Here is a 22,964-nt window from a genome sequence, read left to right on the forward strand (position 1 = left end):
GATTGGAAGAGACAAGAAAAAACACTGGAAATAACTGATAAAATGAAAATACTTCCTACTATTGTGTTGGAGTAAAAGACAATTGAATTATTTAGAAACTAAAGACTCGATCTGACAAGCTATATCAAAACAGAGCAATAATTTAGACTTCTGAAAGTTCAAGCTGCTTTGTTGACTTCAATACCACCAATATTACACGAGTGGAAGCATAGCCAACATGGTACCAAAATATTTGACATCTGCAATTTGTGAAGCAACATTTGATTCAGCTTCAGAAAAAGAATACAATGAATCTTTTTCAGTTTAATTTTGAACCATATTCTTCTGTCACTTGGACGACAACTCAATTGGCTTAACTTCTTTTATTACAGAACAATATCTGCAGACATCTCAAACTAGTATAGAACAATTTTTCAGCAATATCAAGCTTAAAGTGATGGAATCAAACATGCCAAGAGCTTTCTCAGATACTGCATAATCCACAAGCTGTTTGCCTCAGACAACTGCAATAATTTTACAAAGCTTCAAGTTGGCCCAACCCAATTTTCCTTCAAATAACCACGGATAAAATGGTAGTACAAAACTGACTACAGAACTTCCATCCAAAACATTCATTTTTTCCTCTCAAATACTATTTTCAGAAGACAGTGGTTTGAAGATAATTATTGAATGCTTTAAACAGGTTTGATTTCTTTCTCACTTTGTCAGTCCACAACAAAAAATAGCAAATATAAGATGACAATCCAGCATGAAGACAACCAAAATATTGATTTATCATAGTCAGTTTAAAAGAAGCTGAATACCACACCAAGTAGCAGCAATAACATTCAGCTCATAGGGGCATTTAATTGCATGTAGATTTAAGATGCAACATATCAACCTATACCCTTGAGATGCAAAGTGAATTTCAGGAAATGGACATCTATAGATAGCACAACTAAATATATTCTGTAAAAGCAGCGTGCGCAGGAAACACTATGGTGAGAAAATATTTTAAAGTGCACTATTTCTCATCAAAAACAGAAATGAAATGCAAGAATATACTTTTCATCAGCTAGAAAAAGATGCCCAAGCACCCGGAACGATTGTGGAAGAGGAGAAAGCAGTTGAAAGTTTTGCAAGGCACTAATGTGTCAGTTCACCAAAACTTCACCAAATCAATCTACTGGCCTTACTTCATCCATCTGAGAAAAAGTTCTACTACTTACAGTTCTTGCATGAAGAATAAAAATAATGCCCTTGTGAAATAGGCAAACTGCAGCCAATCTTCCCGACTGCCCAAGACAGTGTCATTCTACTGCATGCCAAACTCGGAACACAGACAGGTGAGCACATGATAATATTTCTGACTGGTTGCATCACTGCCTGGTATGGAGGCTCCAATGTGCAGGATCGAAAGAGGCTGCAGAGGGTTGTAGACTCAGACAGCTTCACCATGGGCACAACCCTCCCCACCACAGGACATCTTCAAGAGGCAGTGCCTCAAGAAGGTGGCATCAATCATTAAGGACTGTCACCATCTGAGACATGCCCTCTTCTCATTACTACCATCAGGGAGGAGGTAAAAGGAGGCTGAAGACCCACATTCAACATTTTAGGAACAGCTTCTTTCCCTCTACCATCAGATTTCTGATCAGTCCATGAACACTACCTTGTTATTCTCTTTTGCAATATATTCTTTTGTAACTTATATTAATTTTTACATCTTGCACTTTGCTGCTGCAAAACAACAAATTTCACAACATATTTCAAAGTTCAAAAACACAACCTGCAGAGGAATGGGTAATGTTGAACAAGATGTTTCACGTACAGCCATCAGATATGTTCTAACAAAGTGGAAAAAAGTAGGGGAATCAACAACAGGGCTCCTTGAATGTCATGGAAGTGAATGAGGAAGCAAAGAGAATGTGCACGACACACAAGGTGAATTTTTCAAGTGAGAATCAGGCTAAGTACAATAAGTTGAGAGGAAGTAAATAAGAAGCAGAGCAAAAACAAAAACAGAATGATGGTTAACATAAAATTAACTCATCTTTTACTGGCATGTGAGAAGCAAGATAACGATGAAGAACACAAGTAAATAGGAGGAGTGGGCTACCTGGCCCCTTTGGCCTTCCCCACCATTCAATATCATGGCTGATCTATGCTGGCCTCAACTCCTCTTCTGTGCCAGTTCTCCCACCATCAATTCCACAATCAGCCAAACCTTCACCAATCACCACCTTAAACATAGCTGATGATCTGGCTTCCACCACCCTTTGGGACAGTGAATTTCAGTCATTTAATATGCTCAACGAGAAGAAATTTCTACGCACCTCATTTTAAATAAGAAGCCCCTTACTTTGTAGCTATGTCCCCTTGTTTCTAACCCTTCCACCACTGAAAACATCTCAACATCGACATTGTCAAGTCCCCTTAGGATCTTGTATGTTTGAATTACATCACCCCTCATTCTAATAGACTCCAAGGAATACACACCCAAACTGTCTAGCCTCTCTCATCCCAGGAATGAGCCTGGTGAACTTCAAGGTGGTGATGTATGCCTGGAGATGCAGAGCAAGGCTAGAATACATTGAATACTTTGTACTGGTGTCTGCTGATGAAGATGATGCTGTGAGTATTGGTAGAAGCAAAGATGGCAGGCTATAGATGGGGCAAAAGTTGGTAGTCAGAATGTATTGGAATGGTTGGCTACAGTTAGTGGATCAGTCAGTTGGTCCAAATCTACTGAATCTTCCAATTTTTCCTAACTATGGGGAGGTGCCAAAGGAGTATGCAGTGATGAACATGACACCGATGGTCTTGAAAGGCTGCAAGGACATGACTAGAAACCACAGATAGTCATTTTAACACTATTCAAGGGCTTAGAGATTAAGGAGAATAATATGGATCTGTAAACAGGAAAATTGTGTTTTGTGAATCAACATGAACACAAGAGGGGAAGGCAGCTTTTGTCTATCTGGATTTTGACAAAAAGGCATGCTAATGAAACAGAGGCTTATGAATAGGAAGGTCAATACCAGTCTAGAATAAAAAAAAGTTGGCTTAAGGACAAATGTGGCTCAATCCAGTGCAGTCTGACCCTTCGACTTCTATACAATTCTTTACAAGTGGTATAGCCAACATTAACAGATGCTAATACCAAAGTTAAATTAAATGATCATTCATTTCAGACCTGCCACACTGGAACACTGATTGCTACTGGAATAGAGCTTAAACTCTGTATAACTGACTTGTGAGATATACTGAAGTTGTATGTCTTTGCTTGCTTACCTTGGCCATTTGAATAATATATCCATTTCTCTTTATTTGGGGTAGGAGTAATCGGCTTCTTAAGACCAGCTTTTTCAACAATGCTGCTGGGGTCTTGTTTGGGGCCTTTCTTCAGCACACGGGAGCTTTTCTTGATGCTGCAGACTACTGTCACCACCAGCACCAACAGTAGAAAGAGAACAATCATCCATGGTAAATGTTCATTGATGTCAAAGTGCTTGTGTGCACTTGGTCTTGGTGGGCCTTTCCTGCGAGGTCTGGAATCAGCATCTGTTCTTGAGGTTTCCATCGCTGGCCAAAAATTCATTGAAGCTGAAAGAGCAGGATTTGGGCGCAAATGGGGAGAATGCCAAAGGTGTGCTTCTTTGGTGACTCCACTGATTGAATGTATTGTTGCAGATGCAGCAGTGGTGCTTGATTGGTCAGGAATACCTGAAAAATATGGAAGAAATTGTTTCCTTTACCTCTCAGAAGAGGGTAAAATCTAATTAGTACAAGAAAATTCAATATTCCAAAAAGTTCACGTTTTATATGAACACGAAGGTAGCAGCTCAACAACTGGACTAAATTACTGGAATTAATGGATCTCGACTGCATGTAGAGTATGTTATACCCCAGTAACATAGGAGTGCATTATTAAACATCCTTCAAAAATATTAAAATTTTATACTCAACAAGTCTGCAACACCATTAACCTATCTGTCGATATATGGAGTCAAAGCATCATACAGCATGGAAGCAGGCCCTTCAGCCCACTGTCTGTGCCTCACCATCTAGACTAATCCCATTTTTACTCTCCCATTGCCTTCAACCATTGCCACCCCCAGTTTACCTGCCACCCAACTAAAACAGGGGCAATTTGAAGGAGATGATTAGTCTGCCAACCAGCACATCTTTGGCATGAGGGAGGAAATCAGAGCACTTCAGTGAAACCCCCATAGTCACAGGGGGAATGTGTAATCTGTATCATGACAGGACTCAAGGTGAGGACTGAACCAGAGTCTCGAACGGAGGGAATAGATCTCAATGCTGCATTTTTCCTTTGGTTGAGTACAGAAGAATTCAGCCTGTAAGCCTATGTTAATTTTTTTTATATAGGCATCTCTTTTGGCCAAGTGGAGCACCTCCAATTCTAACTTGTAGAGCAGCTGACAAGGCTCTTCTTGCAAGGAAGAAGAACTCCAACAAGGTGAACCAAATCCACATCTCCTATATACTGGAAAATTTAATGAAGGGGGATATCCAGTGTGGATTTCAAAAAATCTGACACAAATATTCCAAGATACATCAACAAAATCAGGTCAAATGACCCAAAAGAAAGCCAGAAACTTGCCTTTGGATTAAATTTGCTCAAGCACTTGCTACTGCATACACTTCAATTATCACATACACAAGCTCATTTTAAAATTTCCCCTGATACCTTAACAGAACTGCTCAAAGAAAAACAGGTCCAATTTAAATTCTACTGGGATTTCTATTCAGTAAAAACAAAAAACAAGCCCTACTTAAACCACCCATGTTAGTACAAAGCAAATATTACAAACAACCTTTATTCAGACAATGCCTTTAACATGGTAAAAGATTATTCATCAGCATTTCATAGCAGTGATACCACACAAGTTGGTGTACAAGATGATGGCAAGGCAGGACATTCAAAGAGTAAGACAATGAGGAGTGTTTTAAAAGACGAGGAGTGGCAGAGGGGTTAAGAAAATGAGTTCTGGACCCTCAAGGCTCAGGCAACTGAATGCACAACAGCTGACACTAGGGTGAAGGAAGTTGGGAAGCACAAGAGGACTGAACAAGAGAAACAGTTACAAGAGGTTGCAAGGCTTCTCATAACTGTTACAGTGGAGTGGTTAAGCCATAGATGATTTGTAACATGTACATGAAAATTTCACATTTAAGCTAATGTGGTCAGAGAGTCAGTATAGATTAGAGAGCACAGATCGTTCACTGAACAGAGCTGGGGAGAGTTAAGACATGATTTTGTACACTTCAAAGTTTACAAATGAGTGGAAATAGGAAAATAAGCAGAAGAAAGGCAGAGGATTGGGCAGAAATGAGCAACATAATCGAGGTAAAAGAAGCAGGGATAAATTAAGTAGGTTTTTTGGAGTCAGAAGCACAGTTCAGATACAAACCGATTTGATTGGACAGACATTTCTACAACGATGCTACTTGCTTAACGTACATTAATTACGAAGTACTGGGCTCTGTTAGAAAATGCTAACAGTTACCTGATAGATTGGAGGCATCAGGTAGAACTGCATTGTTGTCACGAGTCGACTCTGTGCTTGGCGAGTTGATAGCTGTACTCCGAATTGTGCTTGGTAAGCCACAGATGTTGTCCCTTTCGCGGTTTCCTGGTTTTATTATCACCAGAGCCTGTTCTGAACAATTGGTGAAAGCTTTGCACCTTGAACTAGAAGGCACTTTGGAAAAAGTGCCACGAGGACATGGTTTACACTTGACATCTTCTGTCTCACTTCCCTTCTTCCGAATACGCCAACCAATGGCGCAAACTGTGTAGGCCACGCAAGATTTGTTGGATAGAAAAGTACCAGGTGGGCAAGTGCATTCACGGTCAGAAAAGGCAGTGCAGGGGAATTTTTCAATCATTGGGGAAACACAGGGACTGCAGGTGTGACAATGTTCAATGCCATTCTCATGTTTGGTGAAAGTGCCATTTTTACAAGGCCTGCACTCTCGCAGTGATGTTGACGTGCAATGTTGAGACACGTGGGTTCCTGCAGGGCACTTATTACAGTAAATTTGCTTTCCTGTTGTGCGATCAATGTGGGAATATTTACCAGGAGGGGCTAAAGCAGCTTTTGAAGTTGGTTCTACTTGAGCTGCAATGTCACCAAGTAACACAAACAGCAGCTGAAACAAAACAAACACAAATCAGTTAGATACATTTTGCAATACTATTTTGACACAAAATAAGCGAGTCTTCCAAGCAGCCTGCCAAATATTTGCCCAAAGCACAAAAACAATAAAAAAAAACAGATGAACTGACTGGTTATATATCCTTCTATCCATGTAGAACTCAAATGCTTCTGTTAAGAATTGTTGCATTACAAGTATCTCTTTTCAAGTACTTGGAAAGGTTTTCATGGCAATAAAGTGCAAGATAAAACAAGTTATCCTAGCCTCAATGCAAAGCAGGAAAAACCACCCTTAATTTGGCACTAGAACTCAGACTAAGGATGGCTTGCATTAGAAGGAAAAATGTTAAGCTGATATTGATAAGATTGTTCTTCCAGGTTTGGGAATGAAGTATGTTGTAGGGCCTGAGTGCAAGTCTTTTGATCCTGTGCTTAGCAATGCTGTGGCTGTCCTGAGAATTTGGTCAGCAATAAATGTGTCCCATTCCAAAACACAAGCATCCTCCCTAGTGACCATAAAGAAAAGCTTCAGAATAGTGGAATATTGTGCAATTCTATTCCACCCAACATTAAGGCCAAACTATTGCTTCAGCATGGAATATGGAAATATGATCAATCTGCAAAATTGAAGTTAACACTGTTAGGAAAGTAAAAGTGGAACAGTGGAATATTGGCTGCATTAAACCCTTGATAGCACAGCCCTTGATAAAGTTTAATCTTCACCTTAAAGGTAAACACATATGGGCGATGTTTGAATAATATCTGTAACAAAAAGCCAATTCATCCAGTATTTAAACAGAACCTCAAATGGGTGCAGGTCAACAATCTGCTTTTTTTAAAAATGATCCTCCACAATTTGAGATGGCACCTCCTCATGCAGGGTACTTGAGTTTCTTTGGTTATTCTTGCTTAAGCACTTCTTGGTGAACGAGATTGTATGTTGTTCTTCCAATTAATTTCCCAGTGCTCCCCTTCATTTTGATACCCAGAGTATCGTTGGGCAAGCACAAACTTATGGAAATCAGCATTCACCAATTAAATATTTCTATTATGGAAGTTTCAACTGTGAACTTGGGAAATTTATGATTACTCAAAAATCTAAAAGGACTAGAAGTCTCTAACATGGAAACTGTTTCAAAATTGAATACACTGATGAAGTGGCATATTTAAACACGAGACCGCAACCTGCGCAGTATTCTCAAGTTTTCTACAGTTCCCTGCATGGAGTAATTAAATTTAGTATACTGACATCTCCTTCAGATGAGATGTTCAAAGATTAGGTTGTTCTATGAACAGCCAAACAACTGCAGAACGAACGAAGGCCAAATTTAAATACTCTTATTCAACAAGTGCATTAGTTACTAGATGGGGCAAAGTTTACTTGCCAGAATTCTGTCTCCAGTCTTATTTATAATTGAATGCAAATAAATATATGCAAATCTATTCATGTTGTTTCAATGGATTTACATAGGAAAATAAAGTTGAACAATTTAAAAGACATTTTAAAAACTACATTAGTTCAACAGGATAAGACTAATTTATTTTCCAATCTGCTTTTAATTAGCTATATTTAGTGATGCTTCTTAACATCTTTTTGAAAATGCCATTAATCGCTCATCTTGGGCTACATGAGGAGCTCTCAGCCACTTCTCAGGATGCATTACCTCGAATCCAAATTCTACCCGACCTGGGAATGCTTAATTATGATTTTGGGCATAATATGACATTAGACAAAACTCTTCTCACCATGATCAGCACAAAATATTGCTTTTCACAATGACATATTCTGTTAATGATGTTCAACATCTACCATCCCGTCCAGCACTACATACATCAAAGGCTATGAGACCAGACAACATCCCAGCAGTGCTACTCAAGACCTGTGCTCCAGAATGAGCCATAGCTTTACTAGAAGAGTAAAGTTGCAACACTCATTTACCCAACAAAGTGCAAAATAGCTGAAGTCTTGTTCACAAAAAGCAGGATACATGAAATCCAACTACCATTCACTGTCCACTCTAAACCAAAAAGATGGAAAGTGTTGTCCATAATCTATCAAGTAGCACTCTCTTCAATACTCCACTCAGTGAGGCCCAGTTTGGTTTTCATCAAAAACCACTTTGCTCCAGACCTCACTACAATCTTGGTCCAAACATGGACCAAAGAGCTTAATTCCAGAGGTGATGAGAAGGTGACTGTAGCTCACATCATGGCAGAATTTGGTCAAATGTGATATCAAGGAACAGTGGTAGTAAAATTGAAGTCAATAGGCATCAAAAGATAAACACACCTGTGGATGGAGTTATTCTGCACACAAAGGAAGAAAGCCATCATTGTTAAAGGTCGATCACCCTGTCCCAGGTGTTTCTCAGGGCACTATCCTCAGCCCAACTGTTTAGTACTTCAATTACCTTCGTTCCATCAGCAAAGTAGAACTCGGGATGTTCACGTTTATTTCCATTCACAACTCAACATATGAACCAGATCACACTTAAATGAAGCCTGACCTCAACAACATTTGGCATGGACTTATATGAGGCAAGTATTATTTGCCAGTCAAAGTGCCAGGCAATGGCCATCTTCAATGATGAAGATCTAACCATCTACCCTTCCATTATCACTGGATCCCCCACCATCCACATTCTGGCATTTATCAGTCAAGAAATCACAGATCTTTACATTTAGTTAGATACCAAAGTTTACTCTCAGTATTTCCAGTAGTACAATGAAGTTTTTAGTATCTGCTTTTATCCAACACTAAAATATTGGAAATATCAGAACAAATAGGAATACATAAACTCTGAATTTACATTAAAATCTCATTTCTATACACTTTAAAAAAATAATAGGGAGACAGCTCAAGAGACTTTTTTTGCTAAACAAAAACTCTCATTTCCACAAAATTTCATTCCCTTTCTAAATAAAGAAATAGCACAAAAAACCAACACACCCTAAAGGGTTGTGAATGCAAACAACCAAATAGACATTTTGAATGTCTAATTTCCAAATTCCTATGATGACAAACTGCAATATTGACTGAACTATTTAAGCAAAAATACCTCCCAAAACCATAAAACTTTGTTTTTAACCAAATTACAAAAGACAAGTCTATAAGTGAAACAACAACAAATATTAAAAAAAAGGACATTATACAGAGTAAAAATTTAACTCTTATTCTGCAGCAACCAACATGCTGTTGTTACTACTGAGATAGAGCAACAACTAAGATAAATTCTCAGCACTACAACAATGTTCTTAAGTTGTTATCACTAATAACCCTGTTGTAAAATAACAGCCATGTTTCAGGTTGTTGACTATCTACAGATTATTCAACAAAGTAGTCAAAGCAGAGATCTATACCCATGAATTTACATTTAAAACCTGAATGTGCAATTATGCAAAAGGCTTTGATCAGAGATTTCACGATATAAAAGAAATCTTTTGTTAATAAGTGTCTTCAGTTTTGAGAAAAGTCACTGCAAAATATCATTTTACCCAATTCCTTCTTCTAATCTTCTTCAATCCAACTATCTCAAATGTAAACTGTCAAACATGGTTCCAAACAGTCTTTGGGTTGGACCATCCTGGATTCTTCTCTGACTCACACCAGGATGCATCCATCTGCCTGCACTTACCGATTGTCAATACGAAGAGTCAGACAAGCTAAGCTCTGCCCTCCAAGGGTCTAAGCAACAAGGTCTCAGGTGGCATACTGATGAGGCCTTCACTACTTATTGCAAAGAGGCAAAACTGAGATCAGATGTTTAACTCTTAAAGCTGGGAGCCTATTTAAAAAATTCTTCTAAAAATGCATCTGCAGTTGTAGTGTTCAAAAGGGAACTGAATAAGTACTTGAAGAAAAAAAGCATTGACGGTCACAAGAGAGGTGAGGGTGCAACACTTGCATGAAGCCAATTCAGACTCAATGGGCCAAATGGCATCCTACCATGCTGACACCGAGCAACACACAGTGCTGGAGGAATTCAGCAGGTCAGGCAGCATCAATAGAGGGAAATAACAGTTGACATTTCGGGTTGAGACCCTTCATCAGGACTGAGATTCTGGTACAAAGCCACATGAAACAAATTGTAAAGCTGAATCTTGATCTGTGAAAATCCAGGAAAGATGACATATGTCTGCAGTTCTGAACAATTTTGCTTTTTGTTTAAAACGTGTTTTAAGATACAGGTGAAAAACGTGGAAAAATGATTTAAATGTTTAAATTGATTTCAAATTTTAATAATTGACCCACATTTTGTTTTACTTGCCACAGGTTCCGAGTATTTCCAGCAATTTTGTCTGATTTCATTAAAAATTCAAAAATTCTATCCATGGCCTCCCCTACTGCCACGTTGAAGCCAGGTGCAGGTTGGAGGAACACCACCTCATATTCCACCTTGGGAGTCTCCAACCTAATGGCCTCAACATCGATTTCTCTAATTTCCAGTAATCCCCTCCCCTTCTTCCCCTCCCCCCCACCATTCCTGTGACTCCCTTCCCCGGCCTTAATGACATGCTCATCTCCTCTCCTCCCCCATCCTTTATTCCATGGTCCACTGCCCTCTCCTACCAGATTCCTCCTCCTTCAGCCCTTTACCCCTTCTACCTATCACATCTCCTCTCCCTCCCACCTACCTTCCCCCCTGAACTCACCTATCCCCCGCCTACGTGTGCTCCTCCCCTCACCTTCTTATTTTGGCTTCTGCCCTCTTCCCTTCCAGTCCTGATGAAGGGTCTTGGCCCAAAACATTGATTGTTTATTTCCCTCCATGGATTCTGTCTGACCTGCTGAGTTCCTCCAGCACTTTGTATATTGCTCCAGATTTCAGCATCTGCAGAATTTTTTGAGTCTCTGATTTATACTCACATTTTCTTTCATTTGGCCTCCCTTGTGAACAGCAAGAAGAACAGGGGTAAACAAAACACCAGCACTGGCTCACAATGCCACTCACTTGATCAATATCAAGAAAGGCCGCCTGGATAAAATGTTTATTTGCTTTAGTTGATCCAAAATATGCCACCAAGAAAAGCAAGAGCTCAGACATCATTGAAAACAAGCTGAAGGTCCAGCTCACCTGTAACGTGGCTGTGATGTTGTGCTTCCAATAAATAAAACCTAAAATTTACAAATATTTACAAAAACCTAAAAATACAAATATTTTCATTTCAAATTGAAAATTCACTTGGATGCCTGCAGAGGAAGAGATCCTGTTCATTTAATATGATACCTCAGGAGGCAAAAGTGGTAGAAAATACAAGCGTATGGAATTAAAACAAATTGGATTAGAAACGCATTAGGAAAAAAGGGCAGATTTTCAGCGTAAATGCAGATAGCAATGATCTGGAGCAGTGGGCCTAAATTAGCAGACAAAGAAAATTATTTCAAGAACTAAGTTGAAAGCAAATGCTCTTAAAATGGAAAAATAATCAAGAGTGGTTGATCAAAGCCCAATTCTGTAACTTTGAAGTGGAACATAACATTAGTTGTAATACTATGAAGGAAGGCTGGGTTTTAAAACACCAAGCTTACAGTGGCAAAACCGGCAACTCTGTATTACACAAGCGAGAAACTAATCAAAGCATTATACAATAATGGATTTTATGGCAAGCAGAAAATAGAATGGACCTTATATTAGATGGATACAACTTAAAACATGATTGATAATCTATATAAAACTTAAATTGGTATTTTGTGCTGTCATCTCTATTACCTCAACAAGGAGGATGATTAAAATAAGAGGATGAAATTGCCCTTGGAAACATCAAAACACTTCCAACATGAAAAAGTGCCAATACAGAGCCTTGAATCACCAGGTTTGTATTAGTTAAAATTTTGCAGATTATAAAAAGGAGATTAAAGGATGAAAAACAGCAGATTCAAAGAACTTCCCCTCACCACTATAATTGAAAAGTGATGACTGAAACAGCGAGAAACAAACTTGTCAAAACAAAGGGCTGAAGTTCTGCATTGGAATTAGTGTTACAAAGAGATCTTGCCAAAATGTGATAGGTCAGGTAATGACTTGAAGGAAAGAAACAAGAACAGAACTGGAACATGTGTTTAAGGTATGGAGTGTGGTTGATAAACTGCTTCCCACTGACTAGGCCAAATGGCCTGCTAGACAATAATTTCTGTAAATGGAACACAAAAGGACATTGAAGTAACCACACTAAAATAAAGACTCTAGCTAGAATCCCAATGATTCACTGAATCAAGCCACATGCCACTTTCAAATCAGATGATTTCATGTTAGAAACTTGTAGCTAACAATACTAAACAAAATAATATGTTGGCAGTTAAAGCATCACAATTCCACCATGTACCCAGCTTGAAGATTTCAAATAAAGCAGCAAATCTTTATCAATACAAAATTGGTTGTGTCACACTTTCATCTCAGCACAAATAGAAAAATCTGCTCTAAACAACACGTCCACCTTGATCAAGTTTAAAATAAGTTGTCTATGTTTTAAATACTAAAAGGAAAATTGTTTTTAGACAGTTCAAATTTTAAAATGAAAGCAATAAATGTGAAGTATCACATCAGACTAATTGTGACTAACAAAAACAGTTACTCAAAACATCAATAATTTACTGCAGTAACTTGCATCATGGCACATTCTTAACCTAGTTTTCAAAATCCTCCGTGGCTTTACCCCTGCCTTTCCATTAATCTCATTCACACCCACAATTCTGCCCGAATTCATTCACTCCATTGTCAACCTATTTTCAGCCATCAAGGCTACAAGCTCGGGATTTTCTTCCCTAAACTTCTTTATAATGCTTAAAATCAGCATCTTTGACCGTGCTTAATCACCTACCCTAAAGTTATCTTATGGCTCATTGAAATGTGACGACATTTCTTTGAAGCATCGTGGGCCATTGTACTAAATCGGAGGTACGATCATGTGCTCTTGCACTCTTCTATGTCCATCCATAGGACTAATTTTTTTAAATAGTTAGCATGAGAATTTTAAGTAATGTTCGGGGTTATCCTTAACTATTTTCCCCTCAACATTTCAAAATTTTCAAAATGTTCAAAACTTAAACTACAGATGTTTTTAAAATATCCATCGTCAGATATAACAAAAATATACGACTGTTAACATAAAATATACCCCTATTTCGATGGGCACTGCATGAATGTAACACTGTTGTCTAGGTGGAACTAGTGAGCCATGCTTCGCAAAGAAAAATTAACATGCATCTAACGCCCTACCGCGACGCACTGTAACAATGTTCAATGAAAAAAAAATGTTCGGTATCTTTAACTATTCCAATTTACCACCTGAAAAAAAAGAATGTAACGTGTTTATCATTGCCTATTCTAATAAGAGTGTGGCAAGGTTTATGATTTTTAAAAAATCGGTTTGTCTCCCTTAGATGGAAGCCACCAGTAGCACAACCATCATTAGCTCTCACCGTCAGGATGCTCCAATTCATCGTCGCTGCGGACCAAGCTACGAGCGAGGGAAGAAAGCACCACAACAAGCTAAAAGCTCCCATAGTTAGCAGGGCTAGGCGATAAAGAGTTTGCTGGTGGCCACTGCTGGAGCTGCGAAGCGTCCATTGCTCGCACACTGGTTCATTTCACCGTGTTTTTGTAGCGAGCCGCCTCACTCCGCATTGTGCCACTGGCCCGCTCGACTCACTCCTACTGCGCTAGAATCGGCAACGACCCCCCCATATGGACCGCCGCCGATTCGGTTCTTTACTGGCACCAGCAGCTCCACCGCTGCTGGGACCTCGCGGCCGCTTTCACCAAGTCGACGGGCTTCAAATAATAAGGGAGAAGCGACTGGTCGTCAATGTCGGCTGCATTAATTCCCATAGCTCCAGCGTTCTCGCTTTGTTCCTTGCACGGCGAGCTCCGGCTTCTACTGAGAGCGAGTCAACAAGCTCCCCGTTGTCGCAGTGGAACGCGAACGTGTTGCGTCACCCTTGGAACCCTCCGGGCTACATTCGGCGTCCAATCAGGAGCTGCAGCCCGCCTGGCACAAGGTGACGCCAGTGCCTAGTAACATAGAAACAGTTCGATCGCGGCTGCAGAGCGGAAAAAAAAACAGCAGGAAGTGTTTTTTTTAACGAGATTGCAGATTTTTTTGCGGTCGATGTCTAGCGGTTTTGCTTACAGGAGAGAGCATGAGTTTCAGCTACAGCCTGATGGATCATTCAGCCGATATTGTGAAGCTGCTGCGAAAAAGAAAGGGAAGGAAGGAGTTGGGGGCTGAAGCAGGTGCGAGGGCACGACAGGCATTCCACAGGAAAGAAGAGAGATTAGAAGTCTCTTCAGCCCATAAACTATTGGGTGGTTCCCTTGCATGAGAAGGAGGAAGAGGCCATTCGGCCCTTCGAGCCAAATTCTCCATTCATCAAGGACATGGCGGACATACAAACCAGGGTTTGGAAAGAGGGTGTTGTGGGAGTAGTGGCTGCTCTGATTATCCTCTTCCAGAAAATTATGGATTTGTAATGGATTGTGCAGATTGAAGGGTAGTGACCTCATTGCGTTAAAATGAAGGACAAGTGAAAACGGACTTAACGACCCGTTAGACTGACATCGATATTTAGAAATATTTCATCAATATTTTATCCATTTTCAACTCCCTTTCCCATTCCAACATCAATCTGTCCCATTTCAACTCTAGTTCCCATTACCACTGACCTGTCCCATTTCAACTCCCCTTCCTATTCCCACATCAACCTGCCTGTCCTCAACCTTCTTTACTGCTGGCTGCGGCCAAACACAAACTAGGGGAACAGCACCTCATATTCTGCCTGCATAGCCTAGCATGTGTTAGGGATTATTCTGGAGTTATGAAATTATGAAGAACAGATATTAATTAAAATGAGAACCAGTTTTCAGGAAATAAAATCTGTTCACAATTTAACTGATGCTTTGGGGTCATTAAAACCAATCGTTGGTTGTGGGACATTCTGATTCTGTACCATTGAAACTATGCAGGGGAAGCCAACAGATGAATGTTGATGTTAATTGGTGGTCAGTGAAACCTTCAGAATGAGATCAGGGAAGGCATTAAGTGGCCATCTCCTGTATTGATGCATCATTATATGCATATCCCACCACTTAATGTGCAATTCAGGACAGGTCTGTTTTATAATTTAATATTCTGGCTAATTGTACATTGAGGGAGCCATCCCTCAATACTGTAACAAAAGAGGTAAATTTTGAGTGCTCAGAAACTTTTGGACCAGCCACCAGTATTGAATATTCAAAGGGGTTCTGCTAGTTGGAATGTGCTCCCATTGTAAATATGTAATTCTGCAAAGTTTCCTGTCTACATTCAACATGTTAAAGTTAGGTAGGTAATTATAGCCATTGAAACCACAGTTAATCATTTATTGTTATCCTTGTGTTTAAAAAGTATCGCAAGAGGAGAACTGAATTCTCTTCAGAAGATCTGCTGTGTTGAATAAAGACTTTCATATCACCAGCTTCAATGCCTCTCCAGTGACTTAGTCAGTCACAACAGCATGAACAATGAATTTTCCAATTTTAGGTCATTTGCACCCCCTGTGCTGCTTTCTCTCTCTTCCTGATCCATCTAGGTTCTCTCAACAACCCTCCCCCCACCCCACCCCCATCACCCTGTTTACTTCCACTCTTCTCCTGATTCCATCTGCCTTTCACCACACACTTTACTTACCAGGCCTCCTATCTTCTGCCCCAAATGGCTCCATCTGTCCAACATTCCTCGCTTACCTTGTACCACTTCCCACCTTCCTTACTTATCAGATTCCAGCATCTGCAGCCTCTTGCGTCTCCATGTATCATCTTCAGTCTTAGTCTTGCTAAGGTTCCTAGGCGTTTGATAAGGTTCCTCATGGAAGGCTTATTCAGAAAGTCAGGAGGCATGGGATCCGCGGAAACTTGGCTGTGTGGATTCAGAATTGGCTCACCCATAGAAGACAGAGGTGGTGGTAGATGGAGCGTATTCTGCCTGGAGGTCGGTGACCAGTGGTGTTCCGCAGGGATCTGTTCTGGGACCCCTGCTCTTTGTGATTTTTATAAATGACTTGGATGAGGATGTGAGTGGGTGGGTTAGTAAGTTTGCTGATGATACAAAGGTTGGTGGTGGTGTGGATAGTGTAGAAGGTTGCTGTAGATTACAACAGGAAATTGATAGAATGCAAACCTGGGCTGAAAAGTGGCAGATGGAGTTCAACCCGGATAAGTGTGAAGTGATACACTTCGGGAGATCGAATTCAAAGGCAGAATACAAGGTTAATAGCAGGACTCTTAGCAGTGTGGAGGAACAGAGGGATCTTGGGGTCCACGTCCATAGATCCCTCAAGGTTGCTGCGCAGGTCGATAGGGTCGCTAAGAAGGCATATGGAGTGTTGGCCTTCATTAGTCGGGGTATTGAGTTCAAGAGCCATGAGGTGATGTTGCAGCTCTATAGAACTCTGGTTAGACCACACTTGGAGTATTGTGTTCATTTCTGGTTGCCTCATTATAGGAAGGATGTGGAAGCTTTAGAGAGGGTGCAGAGGAAATTTACCAGGTTGCTGCCTGGATTGGAGAGCATGACTTATGAGGATAGGTTGAGGGAGCTAGGGCTTTTCTCTTTGGAGAGAAGGAGGATGAGAGGTGACTTGATAGAGGTGTACAAGATGATAAGAGGCATAGATCGAGTGGACAGTCAGAGACTTTTTCCCAGGGCGACAATGGCTAACATGAGAGGACATAATTTTAAGATGATTGGAGGAAGGCATAAGGGGGATGTCAGGGGTAAGTTTTTTACACAGAGAGTGGTGGGTGCGTGGAATGCACTACCTGCAGAGGTTGTGGGGGCAGATACATTAGGGACATTTAAGGGACTCTTAGATAGACACATGAATGATAAAGAAATGGGGGGCGATGTGGGAGGTAAGGGTTAGATAGATCTTAGAGCAGGGTAAAATGTTGGCACAACATTGTGGGCCAAAGGGCCTGTACTGTGCTGTAGTGTTCCATGTTCCACAGATGCTGCCTGACCACTGAGTTCCTCCAGCGGTCTGCTTTTTGCTTTCAGATCTTTTGAGATATATCAGTTTTCAGGGTCATTATCATCTCCAGTTGTATTTCCTGAATTCAACAATTTGAGTTCTTCTTTCTCTATTTGTTTTAAAACTGGCCAATTCTGTTGTAGGCTATCCATCTGTAATACTAACCCAGTTTTTCACTTTCCACTGACACTGCCTCTTGGCATTTGATCTGCTTGATATTTCCCACCACTCTGAACTACATTTCATAGCCTTCATATGTCCCTTTGTTTGTCTTCTCTAACTGCCCTCATAAATCAATCAACAAAATGGCTTCATCAACAGTTGTGGCCATCCTGCCCTACCTTATCTTTATCCCATCCATTGCCCCCACATCCTCTCTGAAACTTAAAGCTGATATTTTTCTCTCTTTTTCAGTTCCTGTGAAGAGTCTTCAGCCTGAAACTCTGATTCTTTTTCCACAGCTATTGCTTGACCTGCTCGGTGTCTTCAATACTTCCTGTTTTTATTTTAGACTTCCAGCATCTGCAGTTTTTAAAATATCCATTTACAGCATGGAAGGAGGCCTGTCAAGTCTATATCTGGCTTTGTTTAAAAGCAATCCAGCTAATCCCACCTCTACTCACCCTTCCTATATCCCTGCAAATTCTTTCCTTTCAGATACTTATCCAGCTACCTTTTAAACACTAGAATTGCACCTGCCTTCGCTATTCCCCCCAGCAGCACATTCCACAACCTGAAAAATTGATGCATAAAAAGTGATTTTTCCTATGTCACGTTCAGTTCTTTGCCAATTGCTTTCATTCTATATTTTCTAGATCTGCCATTGGGAACAGTTTTTCCCCGAAGGACTCTATATATGCTCTTAATTATCTTCAATACCTCTGTCAGATCCCCTCATAACTTCCTCTGTTTCAAGGAAAAGAATCACGGCTTGTCCAGCCTATCCAAATAACTACAGTTCCTCATCCTTGGTAGTGAAAAAAAACAAAAAAAAATGCCTTGCAGATGCTGGGAATCTGAAATAACAATAGGAATAGTTATAAGTATGCACAGATCAAGTAACTGACTTTTCATTAGAAATGGGAAAAGTTAGAGAATAGGCATGTTTTCATTTGTGGAGAAGCCCAAAGTGCCTGAGTCATTGTAGAGTGAAGTTGACAGATACAGAAGGTCAGGGTCAACACTAGCAGGTCTTCTGGAGAACTCGTTTCCCCTCTCCTGACACTTTGCAGTACAGTAATGTTTTATACTTCTTAAAAACAAAGACAACAATAAATGATAACTGCAGACTACAATTATCTACTAAACTTTAACATATTGCATGTAGCTAGGTAACTTTGCAGAATCACATATTTACAATGGAAGCACATTTAAGCCGACAGAAACGTTTTGAATAATCAAATACCAGTGGCTGGTCCAAGGGGTTCTGGGCACAAAACACCAGACAGAGATATGTCTTTAATAATATGTTAAATCAGAAGCAATACATGAAAAGTGCTGGAGGAACTCAGCAGGTCAGGCAGCATCCATGGAGGGAAATAAACAGTCGACATTTGAGGCCGAGACCCTTCATCAGGACTGGAAAGGAAGAGGGCAGAAGGCAGAATAAGAAGGTGGGGGGAGAAGGAGGAGCACACACAAGCAGGGGATAGGTGAGTTCAGGTGAGAGGTGAGTTCAGGTGACAGGTGAGTCCAGGTGAGAGGGGGAGGTGTAATAAGCTGTGAGGTGATAAGTAGAAGAGGCAAAGGGCTGAAGAAGAAAATCCAGTAGGAAAGTGCAGTGGACCATGAAATAAAGGATGGAAGAGGAGAGGAGAGGAGATGGGCAGGTCATCAACGTGGGGGAAGGGAGCCACAGGAATAAGGGAAGACAAAGGAGTGTGGGGGTGGGGGGGAGAAAAAGAAGGGGTGGGGTTATCAGAAGTTAGAGAAATCGATGTTGGGACCATCAGGTTGGAAACTTCCAAGGTGGAATATGAGGTGTTGCTTCTCCAGTCAGAAGATGGCCACTTAATGCCTTCCCTGATTTCATCATGAGTGTTTGAATGAAGGTCAATTAACATGAACTTTCATTCATTGTCTTTCCCTGCGTGGTTACAGTGGTACAGAATCAGAATGTCCCACAACCAATGACTGATTTTTGTAGCCTTAATGTATCAGTGGAACTTAACTTGTGATCAGGTTTTGTTTTTGAAGACTGGTTCTCGTTTGAATTAACTAGCTGCAGCCGCTATTTTTTTATTCCAAAATAAACTTTATTCATCATAAAAAACAAACTATATACAACAATAAAACAGTGCAAACCTTTACATTCATGTCCAGATCAAACATTAGTGTTACCTTTTTATATAAAAACCACAGCACTGATGCCACTCGTGGGGCTCCCTGGGGTGCTACCCCAATCCCATATTTACAATATTTAAGGGCCTTCCTCGCCTGACCCTGCCCCTCCCTCTCCAGTGGCAGAAGAACCCTAAACTCTAGTCCTTCCCCACCGAGCCCTTGCATTAGCTGCAGCTGCTATTCTGTAACTCCCAAGTAATCTCCAAGAGAAGGAACAAAGCAAGTGTCTGTGACAAGAGTAGATGCCATGAAATACTGAATGACACAGGATGGGGTCAGCTGAAAGAAGGTGGTAAAGCTTGTTAATGGCAGCTAATCTGTGTGGAGGATGTGTAAATAGGGGTAGATGGAGTGAAAAATGCAATGCTGGAACTGTGAGATATGAACACAGCAGTTGCTGGAAATCTGAAACAAAAGAGAATGCTGGAAAGCCGAACAGGTCAGGCATCAGCCATGGAGAGGAAGGAATATTGACATAATATTGGCATTGGTATTGGGTTATTATTACTCCATGTACCGAGATACAGTGAAGAACTTTTGTTTGCGTGCCATCCAGATAGATCATTCCATACATAAGTACGTCAAGGTAGTAAAAAGGAGAACAGAATGCAGAATATAGTGTTACAGTTACAGACAATGGGCAATGGAATGTAGATGGAGTCAATGGAGGGGAGGCTGGTTTGCATGGTGGACTGGGCTACGTTCACAACTCTCTGCAATTTCTTGCAGTCTTGGGCAGAGCAGTTTGCCATACCAAGCTGTGCTGCATCCAGATAGGATGCTTTCTATGGTGCATCTGTAAAAATTGCTAAGGGTCATTGGGGACATGCCGAATTTCCTTAGGCTTCTGAGGAAGTAGAGGCACTGGTGTGCTTTCTGCACCATAGCATCCATATGGCTGGTCCAGGCCAAATTGATGGTGATACACCTCGGAACTTGAAGCTCCACCTCAGCACCATTGATACAGACAGGGGCATGTCCTCCACCCCGCTTCCTGAAGTCAATGGCCAGCTCCTTTGTTTTGCTAATACTGAGGGAAAGGTTGTTGTCTTGACACCATGCCACTAAGGTCTCTACATCCTTCCTGTACTCCGTCTTGTCATTGTTTGAGATCCAGCCCACTATGGTGGTGTCATCTGCAACTTGTAAATGGAGCTAGAGCAGAATTTGGCCACACAGTTGTGAATGTATGGGGAGTAGAGTAAGGGGCTGAGGAAGTAGCCTTACGGGGCACCAGTGTTGGGGAAATCGTGGAGGAGGTGTTGCTGCCTATCCTTACTGATTGCAATCTGTTGGTCAAGAAGTCAAGGATCCAGGGGGGTGCAGAGTCCTCAGTCTGGGAGTTTGGAGATGAGTTTGTTTGGAATTATGTCTCTGTAATTCCAAACAAACTCCCAGACTGGCCAAATTCTGCTCTAGCTCCATTTACAAGTTTGCGGATGTATATCCCTGCCAATTTGCTCCTTGTGATCCATTCCACTTGATATTTTAGTTTTCTTGAATTGCTGCAGTTCTTCTGATGAAGATACACCCACAATCCTGCTAACGAGACCCATTGATTACAATGGAATGATGATGTATTTACAAGTCATGATGGTGTGTGGCAGGGAGAGGGACCAACAGCTGGTGCTATTTCCATGTATCTGCTGTCCTTGTTCTTCTTGGTGATAGAAGTCCTGAGCTTGAGAGGGGCTGTCAGAGTAATCGAGGTGAGTAACTGCATCTTATACATTTTGTAGATGCAGATAGCAGCCACAATATAAGTGCAGTGGGGTTGGTGCCAATCAAGCAGGCTGCTTTGTACTGGATGGTGTTAACCATCTTGAGTGTTGTTGGAGATGCACTCATCCAGGTAAGCAGAGAATATTACATCAGGCTCTTGACCCGTGCCTTGTAGATTATGGAAAGTCAGAAGGTGAGCTACTCATTGCAACACACTCAACTTTTCATCTGCTTTTGCAACCATGCTATGTATGTGGCTTCTCCTGTTGAGTTTCTTGTCAATGGTGATCCCCAGAATGTTGATCATGGGAGATGCAGCGATGGTATTGGTATTGGTTTATTATTGTCACTTGTACCGAAGTACAGTGAAAAACATGTCTTGTATACCATTCACACAGATCAATTCATTACACAGTGCATTGAGGTAGTACAGGATAAAACAATAACAGAATACAGAGTAAAGTGTAACAGCTACAGAGAAAGTGCATTGCAGATAGACAATAAGGTGCAAGGTCATAACAAGGTAGATTGTGAAGTCAAGAGTCCATCTCATCGTATAAGGGAATGGTCTTACCACAGTGGGATAGAAGCTGTCCTTGAGCCTGGTGGTATGTGCCCTCAGGCTCCTGTATCTTCTGCCTGATGGGAGAGGAGAGAAGAGAGAATGACCTGGGTAGGTGGGGTCTTTGATTATGCTGGCTGCTTCACCAAGGCAGCGAGAGGTATAGACAGAGTCCATGGAGGGGACGCTGGTTCCTGTGATGTGCTGGGCTGTGTCCACAACTCTCTATGTTTCTTGTGGTCCCGGGCAGAGCAGTTGCCATACCAAGCCATGATGTATCCAGATAGGAAAGGTGGATGGTTGAAATCTCTCTTGTAGGAGATGTCATTATATTACATTTATGTAGTCCAAATGGCTCTTGCCATTTATCAACTCATGCTTGAATGTTGTCTTGGTCTTCTTGCATTTGACCAGGGCCTGCTTCATTTCTTCTTTCTTTAGTCATAGCTAGATTTTTACAGTCGGTCTGGGTTCCATCACCTCTAGACCCCTAGGAGCAGTTCTACAGCATGCATTATCTATTTTATTTCTAATTCAGGTGTAGGTCTGAGAGATGTTAGGAACAGCTAGCACATTGTTCATGTTAATAGCATCAAATGTTAAAAGGTGAAATGTGCAAAATCACATCATATTGCACCTTAATTACTTTAAAATCAATTATAAAAGTTACAAGTCATAACTGAATCAGCAGTAAAACTAATCAATAAACGAAAAATACCAAGTATGAAAATGATCAATCAAACATCAGTTGTGCAAATATTTTTCAGTTAAATGAAACATAGAACTCAAGATAATTGGGCAAAATTATCAGGACAGTCCAGAACCATATTTAGAAACATCTCAAAAGGATAGGCTGGAGAAATCCTTGTCCCTCTGATTAGCACCACCACCTATACCAGAAAGAAAAATCAGTAAATTAATGCTTTATGTAAATTGTCCCACTGCAGCTAGGCTTGAGCACCGTTCCTCCCACTTCAGACTTGCAATTGTAGCTGTTGCGGCCTTCTTTCAAATCCATCCCCCAAGGTCATATATTACCAGTGACAAACACAGTTCAAAACTTACTGCTTGGCACAATGAAAATCCTCCATCATACAGTGGCTGGCAGAACAACAATCTTACATGGCCTGACTCTCAGTATGGTCACAGGTCTTGGATCTAGTAA

At 40.8% G+C, this 22,964-nt stretch overlaps 1 protein-coding gene across 1 annotated transcript in view; it reads right to left on the minus strand.

The window, feature by feature from the left end:
- The window catches only part of tnfrsf21 (tumor necrosis factor receptor superfamily, member 21), a 40,355-nt gene extending 26,264 nt beyond the window's left edge, over window positions 1-14,091 (minus strand). Inside the window, exons 1-3 of the mRNA XM_052025194.1 lie at window positions 13,585-14,091; window positions 5,514-6,159; window positions 3,274-3,705 (exon numbers count right to left, since the gene is read on the minus strand). Of these exons, the coding sequence (XP_051881154.1) occupies window positions 3,274-3,705; window positions 5,514-6,159; window positions 13,585-13,668 (1,162 nt within the window). The 5' untranslated portion in view covers window positions 13,669-14,091. The remainder of the gene's footprint in view (window positions 1-3,273; window positions 3,706-5,513; window positions 6,160-13,584) is intronic.
- Between the last annotated feature and the right edge of the window lie 8,873 nt (window positions 14,092-22,964).

This window comes from Pristis pectinata, chromosome 10, assembly GCF_009764475.1.
Source record: "Pristis pectinata isolate sPriPec2 chromosome 10, sPriPec2.1.pri, whole genome shotgun sequence".
Taxonomy (NCBI): domain Eukaryota; kingdom Metazoa; phylum Chordata; class Chondrichthyes; order Rhinopristiformes; family Pristidae; genus Pristis; species Pristis pectinata.